General features: G+C 35.9%; 1 protein-coding gene across 1 annotated transcript; it reads right to left on the bottom strand.

Moving 5' to 3' along the window:
- Window positions 1-2,286: 2,286 nt before the first annotated feature.
- LOC104231182 (pescadillo homolog) lies at window positions 2,287-9,372 on the bottom strand. The gene is made up of 13 exons (XM_009784130.2): window positions 9,262-9,372; window positions 9,029-9,114; window positions 8,023-8,271; window positions 7,804-7,929; window positions 7,635-7,719; window positions 7,445-7,555; window positions 6,757-6,850; window positions 6,417-6,685; window positions 5,525-5,632; window positions 3,891-4,012; window positions 3,568-3,787; window positions 2,854-3,072; window positions 2,287-2,601 (listed from the first exon to the last, which is right to left on the bottom strand). Exons 1-13 carry the CDS (start codon window positions 9,283-9,285, stop codon window positions 2,515-2,517), a joined length of 1,800 nt encoding a protein of 599 aa, XP_009782432.1. The 5' UTR covers window positions 9,286-9,372; the 3' UTR covers window positions 2,287-2,514.
- Between the last annotated feature and the right edge of the window lie 1,267 nt (window positions 9,373-10,639).

Below are 10,639 nucleotides of genomic sequence, written 5' to 3'. Positions count from 1 at the left end.
ATTGAAACGGATAGAATATTTTATGGTACTTCTAAAGGGAAATGGACACAAGAGCTTTAATGTGTAATAAAGGAGAAGAAAATACATAGTAGAAGCCATGTGCAAAGCAGCCCTAAGTATTTAAGCAATAGTCCAAGTGTCATAATCTAAGTGATAGAGTGGTGATAATGATGTTTAACGAGTACAGTGTTATTTAGTGGAAGAAAACACAAAAATCAAAGGATTTATTGGAAATGTTAATTGGAGAAAGAAAGGCAAGAAAGCGAGGGAAAGTGAGGATTATTCTATCAAGATCTACTATAGATCTTAAAGGGTAGCCCGGTGTACAAAATATTTTGTATTTATACAAGGCCAAGAGAAGGGTCGTCCTCCAAGGAGTGTGACATGGACAGTTTATCCTAATACAAATATTAATGGCTATTTTTACGACTCGAATCCATAACTTATAGGTTATACGGAAACAACTTTACTTATCTTATTGTTTGAAAAGAAATTAAATTTATCAGATTTCTCTAGTTTGATAATGAGGACTTAATGGTTACAAACTTGTAATTTATTACTTATTGACACCCTTGAGGAACAAGATAAGATTGCTAGTTTGGAGTTGTTGATGATGTTGCGTAACCAAACAAAAGGTCTTGACTTCATCATTTTGTTTTTGCTACCACCCCTCTACTTCCCATTTCGTCAAGCTTTCTTTTGGGGTATGGGTGGGGCTTTTTTTTTGTTAATTTTAGGGTATTCTTCAATTTTTCTTTTTTAGCATTGTACTAATTGGTATGTTATTTTCAACTTTGCATGTAGATGATGTTGGAAAAAAAAATAAAGAGACGATCTTAGACATTATCTTAGTTGTTTATAAAAAGCAAAGACTGAATGCATCACATTTCTTGGGGAGAAATTCAAAAATAGTCAGATTTACAACTGGTCATTCAAAAATAGCCCAATTTTAAAAGTAATCAAAATAAATCACTTTTCATGTAAAGATAAATCTGAGCGAAAACACTGTTCAAAACCCGAAAAATACGCCAATATATAATATTGGAGTTCCAGCATAAGTATGTTTGAACTCCAACATATTATACTGGAGTTCCAGGATAAGTATGCTGGAACCAGCATAAGTACACTAGAACTCCAGCATAATATACTGGAGTTCCAGCAAGTATAATTGTCCAGTATAATATACTGGAGTTTGGAGAACCGGTGCTCCAATCTCCAGTATATTATGCTGGACCGGTCTCTGTTGCAGCAAAATAGTGGCTATTTTTCATTGACTTCGTAAACGCTGGCTATTTTTGAATGACCAGTCCGAAAACTGGCTATACTGTGCTATTTTTACCATTTCTAGGAGTGAGCCCTTTCCCGGACCCTATGTGAATTATGGATGTCCTATGCATCTAATTGCTCTTTAAATTCAATGATTCAAGAGTTTTAAATGGGATGAAAAGAAGATTAATGATATAAACTCCACATAATTAACTTCTTAGGGTTTTCCTTCAAAATCTATCTAAAAAAAACATTGACGCTTGGATTTTCATTTTTTCCCTTAAGATTATTGCAAAAATCGTAAGCTCCAAGTATTCTGTGGTAGACCAACTTTACTTTTTCTCGACAAAAATCAAAAAAGGTTTATCCTTCTACACTTTTCCAATGCAATAAACTGGCTTTTAGAGATCAGATAAGCATGCATAAAGTTGTAAAAAAGTTTCTAATTTCTTATATTAGTGCCTGCTAAAGCATATTCGAAATAGTAAACTCTACAAGATCCTCATCTTTCCTCTTAATCTTTTTCTCACATTTATTTATGGATCAATTTTGTGTTTATCAATATCATGCCATATTTTTTTCAAAAGTCGAGTACCTGCCACCTCACAACATCAGTAAAAATATGTCGAGTAACCTTACTCTCAAGGCAGATGAAGAAAAAACTACCTAACATTATTTACCTCTATTGAGATTTGAATTGTGACCTCCCATAATTTTTATTTGCTTCATTAATATGTTCTAGCTAGATTGAGATTTGAACTATGATCTTCCACAATATTTACTCATGACTCCATTGACATTGGCAGCTTAGATCATAGATTAGCTTTCCCACTGCATGTATAATCAATTTGCTGTTTCAATGTCGTATTAAATTGTGTGACTATCTCGTTTAAAAAGTTTTTCCTTAATCATATTTTCAACAATTATTGTTGACAATATGAATAGAAGACCACTAATTTGGCAAGGGAGAAGCCTACATTAGTAAGCAGTGAAATATCAAACTATCCAAATTAAGAATACTTTTGCAACTCCAGGAAAAAAGTATGTATTAACCTGCCAAGTAACAGTGATCAATTAACACATACAATACTAAAAATAAAGATTACCCATGACAGCAAAATTTTAGCCGATTGGCAGTACATAAACTAATATACAAGATTATAGAATTACCAGTACAAAAGAAAAGCAGAAGAAAGACTATAGCACAGTGAAAATAACTTTAAATGACGGGCATAATTAACTGCTTCCTTATTTCTCTGATATTTTTCCTTCTTTAATCATTCTGTTCCTCTGCTTCAAACGGTCAACATTAGCTTGTTTCTTCTCTTTGCCCCTCTGCAAGACCATTATATACATGAATCAAGACAAAGACCTCCTCATAATGCACAAAACAGTGCGCACATTCTAAGATGCGGCAATATAAAATGTACAAATAGCAAGTTACAAGATGTGGCGGAGGTAACATTGTTTAAGACACTATTCCATTAAATGGCATAAATACCATTTCAACATGGCATTTCTTTCATAGATCAGCCATGCTAAAGTAAAAATAACAGTGTAAAACTACGAGAGCAAAGAAAACATTACCTTCATAGCATCTAGTAGCTTCCTCTTTTTACGAGGCATGAGAACATCGGACATGCTGTCTGCGTCCTTGGAAATTTGTCTTATATCTGGAAGAGAATCTCCTCCAGTATCAATGTCCTCAGAAACACTATCCTTGTTCCCATCTGAAGCAGCAGAAATTTGGGTACTTCCAAGTTCTTTTTTCAGTTCATCATGATACTGCTTCTGAAGAATTGACATCTGCACCAACCAAATTCTGTTAGGCTGGAGAAAATGTGTAGCACCAAAGTAGAGATGAAAATCAGCTGAAAGCTACTAGATATAGGTAAAGTTGCTTGGAACAAGCAACTTAATCTTATGCGTTAGTGGCTTGTTGGCTGCAGCGGTAGAGTAGTCTATTAAGGTCGCTGCCCTTTCCTAGTTCGTACGTGTAGTGCCAGCCTAAGCTCGTTGGGAGAGCTCCGAGCGCCATTGGAAGGATATTTCTTTATTCTTTTATAACGATCCGCGGACCGATCTTGTATATGATTTTACCACCGATCGAGCGTACTATCTAGAATTAAAACATCACTAAGCAAGTGTAAAATGCCACTGCTCTTCTAGGAAAGGCAACATGAAAATTAGTTCGCATTTCAAGCAAATGCAGCTCCAGAGTTTTTCACTACACTACCAGGGATCATCTTTTTTTTTAAAGGCAAATCAAACATTCTTCTTCATCCCTCATCTAAATAGTACCTTGCGTTTTTTCTCGGCAGCTTCAATAGCTTCAGCACGGTCAATGACGCCTTCCACAAGTAAATTTTGAGGGTCGTCCAAATCCTCTTTGCCCACCCCTGGCATTGGAAGCACTTCTTGTCTTGCAGCTGCCTGTAGACGCTTGATGGTCTCTGCATATTCAGGAACATATCCTTCGGCCTCATTATCAACAAAAGGTGACAAGTGTGGTGGAGGAATCCTGTTGACAATGTTATGCATCCATTACAATATTCAGTTGACTATTATTGCAAGCTAATAAATAATAGAAACCCAAGGCAAATCCACACTATCTTAAAGCTTACCTTCCCACAACATATTCATCAACTGGTAAAAGGATACGTGCATTAATACAATCATAAATCCACTGTGGCTGGACATATTCTCGGGAAAGGAATTTGTGGCCCTGAGTGGGACGGTCAACAATCTGCACAAGCATATGATGATATGAACATAAATGCAAGAACATATTTCACAAGGAATGTAATACTAAAAGTATGATTCACTATATCTGAAAGAACACCTGCCCTAAGCACAAGATTTCCATGATGAACACTAGATATTACGCAATTGTAAGTCTTCCCTAACATTTAGATGCTGGAGATCCTAACCACACTTTTGATCAGGAACATCCTAACCACACTAACTTGTCTCATTTTATTCAAGAAGCTGTGATAAATAATAAAATGTTTTCGCACCAACTTTTTTCATATGGTTAATAATACCTATCAATTTTGTTTTAAAAAAATGATGCAGAATATACAAGAGAAAAGCAGCATGTAATAGTCCCAGCTTCATGTAACCTATTGGCAGATATAATACCGTTCCTGCACAATTGAACTTGACACAGGCTGGGTTTAATTTTTCTCACATAAAACCAAAATACAGCAAGGTGAAATAGGAAGTCCAATATACAATTAAAATCTCAAAAATGACCACAAATGTTTTATTTCAGTCTAGTACTTCAATCAATCAACTAGATCTCGATATTAAATATACAATAAAATTTACTAACTAATACTTTAAAGAACAATTATTTCTTATATAAACTGCATTTACACTCCCAGATAAAACAGCACATGGCGAAATGAGTATACACTAGGTACTATTAGGATTTATCCTAAATGGAAGAGGTTAAAAGTTTATTGCACTAGCACTTTTTCAATGTCAAATAGAATGGCACACAGTCCATTTTGGGCACTACTAATAAAATGTCATATACATGCGTAGTATATGCCGGTGACTTTTTTTCACTTAATAAGTGAAGGGGAGAGGGAAGCGAGGCTTAGCGAGCTTTGAAAGGCGTCGTGACCACGACATAAGACGCAGGCAGGTTGCGTGCCTAATGAGTGGACTTATTCCTCTACTCGTTACTTTCCCTTCTCTTTCTTTCACCATCCCACCTAGGTCCCAGTGGCATCTTCACTCTCCGAGAGAGTAGAAGCACCTCATACAGATATAATATACATGCATATGTACACACACGCGCATCATCATCTCACTTTGGACCCATTTGCATGACCATAAAATGCAACTTAATAAATTTTTGCTAAGTCAATGTTTTCCTATTAAGAAGTGTGCCAAGCAGAACCACAGCACTGGCTTTGGAAGCACAATTCCAAATTATGTTATTATCAAATGGTAACATTTTTCTTTTTTGTAAACTCTACAATATGAGGAAGAGATGGAAGAACCAGAAAATGTGAAGTTATTTTTCTACACGTGAAAACACTAAAGGAAGGCTTTGAGCAAATGAGTAAAATACATCATTTAATAGAAGATTTTGAAATTAAAAACAGAAAACATTATTTATGGCTGAAAACACATGGAGAAGTATATATCACATATACAGTTTCAAAGACACATGTTAAAGCAAGATTTCAATAACTGTTTTGAGACTAGGTTGATAGCTATTTAAATTTCAATTTTGTAACCTTACCTGATGAGTAATACTCTGGTCAGTCTCTTTAAATGGTGCCCCTTCTCCATCCCAAGAAACGATACCACCAAAAGCAGGGATAACAAACAACAATGACTCTCTCGGAACCTAAGCATGAGAGATAAAAGCAGCATGATAAATGAGAAGAGGAACAAAAAGGAAAAGGATGTACAACGGCACCAAGGTCACAACAATATTTTTTTATTAATAATCATTAGTTAAAAGCATCATGACAAGTGAGAAAAGGGGCAAAAGCAAGGGACGCATAGAAGCTACAGACTCTGAAGTTTATTCTTCCTTGAAAAAATGAAATGCCAAAACTTGAAAGAATAAATGAATATGAAAAAGATGAAGACCAACATAACGAGGAATCAAATCCAAAACAAGAGATGAAAAAATCAATAACAGTAGGCATAGACACCAGATTCATTGCTCAAAATAGCTACACAGATCCCTCATGGTCCACTGCCGGCACAGCCAAGCACCTCCTCAAAATAAACTATAGGGCTAAGATAGAAATGAAACTACCATAACCAATCCGAAAAAAACATCACAGACAATAAAAGGTTTTAAAGTTCCTTGACGACACAAATAAATTATCATCATTTTATGGGATTAAATGCATGTCTCTACTATTATCCTAATGAATTTCATCCCAATAACAATTCTACTTTGACTTTTCTTTCCTAAAGTGCTCCGATGCTATAATAGAAAGACGAACCACCACACCCCTTTTTTCCTGCTACAGTTGGAAATGAAAGATTATAGCAGAAAAAGATGGAAGCAAAGAACAAATTAAGTTCCTTTCAATATAAGATTCTTCATATATATTATACGAAAATTAACCACCATTTTAAATATATTACTCCACTTTAAAAGAAACATCTCCAACCTCACGACTCAAGAAGAACTTGACATCCTTGAAAAGTGCTTTGCATTTTCTGGTTTCGGAATCATCTTCATCACTTTCTGCAGCATTTTGAACAAGGTGCATTAAGGCACCTGGTTCATTGGAAGGAAGCTGCTGTTGAAGTTGAGCCAGTCTAAGTTCAGATTCATCATAGTTTGTCTCCTTACTCACATCAGAGTCAAAGATACTAGCAGCTTTTGACTCTGTCATGGAGGCTCTGCTATCGAAGAACCTAGATAATGCATAAAGATCTGCAAAATTGCGATAATCTTGTTAACCAGCTGATAAAAAATCAAGTAAAAAAGAAAAGATGAAATCTTACCAGCAGCTAAAGCTTCAAGCCGAGAATCAAGAATGGGAGGATATTTCACATTTATTGAATGGTAAAGCTTGAAATTAACAAAAGCTAGGAGTGTCTGCATTCGAAAATTTTAACATGTCAAACTTGACAACAATCATATAATAATGTATTGGAGAAATCAACTTAGAGGCAAGAAAATACACTCTTCAAATTCAACAAATGTGCATGCAGCTCTTCATTGGAAAGGTAAGTATTAAGAATATGCATACAACACTACCAATGTAAATCTATGAAAGACAGAGACAGAAGCAAACAAAATTCTCCCTTTTCAAATTCAACAAAGAGGCATACAACTTCACGTAAATCTTAGATGGACTTACATCTAGACAATCCACTTCAAGTAACTAGTATTTTGTGCACAATTGCAAGAGAATGAGCAAGAGACCATGGTATAACTGTAGACACACGGGTTAAATTTTCTGTTTCAATCTAACATCCTAGCCAAGTTTGCATTTGAGAAGGTGCACAGTTAAAAAGATGGTTCACCAAAGCAAATTCCTATTTTACTTAGCTCTCCAGTACAAGTTGCTGACTCAAGAAAATGAACAAGACTTCTACTTCAAAGGGTTTTAAGTTGAATTACTCTTACAAGCAACAAAAATGGCTCAAATAGCAAGTCAAAATAATGATATATACAAATGTTACTAGCCTCGTAAAATTCCAAGAAAGTCAGCATAATGTTGTAGTCAACGTCAGCAGGAAGTACTTGTTGCAATGCATGTGGAGTTAACCAAGTGATTTTTTGCCCATCTATTTCTGCCTGCAGAGATCCATTAGTAAATTAAGCTAAGCAAAATATACCACCGGGTTTGTGGGACTTGCACGAACTACAAAGTTACCTGGTAATATATTCCTTTCACTGATATAAATGTTTTCCGTAGTTTGTGGGTGCGCGAAATGTAGGCCTGCCATTCATGGCTCAACCTAATCCATGAAGAGTAAGTTTGATGAGCATGCATATAGGTAAATGAATAACACTGTCAAACAGACCTGAAAAGAGCCTTTCACCTTCGACAGTTATGGACACGGTTTACCGGTATCTTCTCTCTTTCTACAGCAGGCAATGCAGCAAACAAGTGCACCATACTAAGGCAGTCATCCAAATCTCTAAGTGCATCAATGAATTTAGGGTACCTAGAACAATCATGATAAACAAGAATAATTAAGTACCCGACATGCTGCTGACTCACTTGAAAAACAATAATGTCTATGATCGCATAAACTAACCTCTCTCGAATAAGCATGTCAAGGGTATAAGTGGGTTTTCGAGTTAACAGGCGTTCAGCAAGATCCCGATTTTTCTTTGAGACTGCTTTTTTAATCTTTTTCTCGTATGCTCGCATTTCTCTGAACTTCTCGAGTAAGGGCTCATGTTTAAGGAACAAAATATCTTTCGTGTGATAGTAGGTATGGTGGTTTCCCTTAACCTTCTTCTTTGGTTCACGGGGGAAAATACCTTTCAAGATGCATAGCTTCCTGTGTCGACAGAGAAAACAACAAAAGTTAGTAAATGATCTTCCATAAAGAAGTCTAGGCCCAGACTCATATAACAGACTCCAATGTGTTCAGAATTGAAGTATAGTTTATTTAGTCTTCCTTAAATCCCTGCCATGCAAATTAAAGTCTAAAAATTTTGACATTAACTGCATACTAATAAAGACACCAAAAAGCTTATACCTCAAAAGAAAAAACACAAAGCTGCAATACTTGAACCCCTTTGCCGCTCAACAGTTTATAATATATATAACCCAAAAAAAATGATTTTCCCTATTTGCACAGTATAGTTTTTCAACAAAAGGGCTCCATCACTGAATACAGTCAATAGCCCAAAATCAACAGATACACCACACCTTACCACCTTACTATCCCAGTGCACTAAGCTCCCGTGAATACTGTCCCAGTGCACTAAGCTCCCGTGAATACTGTCCCAGTGCACTAAGCTCCCGTGAATACTGTCCCAGTGCACTAAGCTCCCGTGAATACTGTCCCAGTGCACTAAGCTCCCGTGAATACTGTTATGCGCGGGCCTGGGGAAGGGTCGGACCACGAGGGGTTTATTGTACAAGAGCATTCTAACACCACAAAATCCTTTTTTTAATACAAGAGCATTCTAACACAGGACCAAAAAAAGCATCTTCTCATTACTTATTCCACATGTTAATAATAATATAAGCTACTGCCACAAAGGGATTGAAAATAGACCAAAAAAATATAGAGAGAGAAAAGGGAAAACCTGAACAGTGATAAACTGACTTGAAGGTATTTCACAGCTTGTGATTTTGTAATATATCTTGCTGCATTTCCTTCCTTTTTCTTTCCCTGAAAACAATAAACAAATTGCATCAATTTTTTTTAGTAACCCACACATCACAAGCTGCGGGACCAAAGCCCTAGGGGCAGATTGCATCAAAATTGAAAAGGCGAAACATAACTAATCAACAATAAAAGAAAATGCTAGAAACTTACAGCAGGCCTGTAATGCTTCGGCATAGCTGCAGAATACGTTAGAGGCGGTCGATGGCGGCTTTAGGGTAAAGCAATTGAAACTCTTGCCCTTAGGCGCCTCAATATTTAACTGGGGAGGTGAGTAACGGAAAAGGACATTTATATCCCTCTACTTTGAAATTGCATAAAAGAACCCTCAGCTTCACTATGTGGCCTCTAAGATCCCTGTCTTCATAGTTTCACTAGGGCTCTACAAACCGAACCGGAAAATTACACCAAACTAAAAAATCAAATCAAATTGATTAAAAAATTTGACTAAGTTTGATTTAATTTGATTTGGTATTGAATAAACAAACTCGAACCAAACCGACATATAAATATGTAATTTTATTTATACTTTTAAGATTTTATATAGAATTTTCTTTAAAAATATTTAGAAATGTTTGGGATTCTCTTACAGGATATAATATTTAATAGAATATGAGTGCTCCACGTTTATTAACCTTAAATAATGGATTGTATGATCATTTTCTTATCAAGTGATATTGAAATATGTCAATCTCTTTTTTCTTACATATATTCATATGTCGAGATCTATTAAATTCTTATATCTTTTTCGAATTTGAAATGGTTATTATTATTTAGGTATCATATTGATTTTTATGTTTTAATTACTAAATTTATTTAACCTACATCAACGAAAAATTATTGTTAGACGAAAAAAAATAACTAACATGTGTTACTAAACTCTCTCATAAGAATATTATAACAACCCGGACGGTCGTTTTGAGAAATTAAGTGTCGCGCCCCCTTTTTCCCTCGCGGGATCGGGTTCATGACATTTTGGTTGCTGGGACAACTCTCTCCTTTTGGGAAAGAGGGTTTGCATTTTTGAAGAGTCGCCACCTAACGATTTAAGGTGCGTTGGCGCACCTATATGGTTCATTTATAACTACGCTTGGTAACCAGAAATAGGGTAAGGGCTTGAAATTATCCTAAGGGGAAGGTGTTAGACACCCCTCAGGATCCACTAGTGTGGTTCCCGGTCAAATATTTTTTTGTAAATTTGTACAATTAGCAGATAAGCAAGTATGGCTCAAATAGTAGGGAATTTAAGTTTAAGAACACAGATGTTTGAAAAACAATTAGTGAAAAGCGAGATCTTGAAAAGAGTTACAATATAAGCACATTCGTAAATGAAATGGGGGTGCCCTAGGTTTGTTTATAATATGGATCACATCAATGCAATATCCGGTATGACACTCCTCAAAAGAGGGGCTATACGTGGTATTAACGCACCGGTCATCGTATCCATATCTACCCTTTCCCGCCCCGTGAAGGTAATTAAAGCGAGGGTTGGTCTCGACCTTTATTGCATATTGTTACCCGTCCCTTCCTA

Source organism: Nicotiana sylvestris, chromosome 5 (assembly GCF_000393655.2).
Source record: "Nicotiana sylvestris chromosome 5, ASM39365v2, whole genome shotgun sequence".
Classification (NCBI taxonomy): Eukaryota; Viridiplantae; Streptophyta; class Magnoliopsida; order Solanales; family Solanaceae; genus Nicotiana; species Nicotiana sylvestris.
Note: the sequence above shows the minus strand (reverse complement) of the source record. Positions and strands in the feature narration are given on the sequence as shown.

Excerpts from the sequence above, each read along its gene's own strand:
- LOC104231182 (XM_009784130.2), bottom strand. The coding sequence starts at position 9,285 with ATGCCGAAGCATTACAGGCCTGCT. Across the intron at positions 7,556-7,634 it reads TGAAAGGAATATATTACCAG|GCAGAAATAGATGGGCAAAA; the intron begins GTAACTTTGTAG and ends GGATCTCTGCAG. Across the intron at positions 3,788-3,890 it reads GATGAATATGTTGTGGGAAG|GATTCCTCCACCACACTTGT; the intron begins GTAAGCTTTAAG and ends CATTGTCAACAG.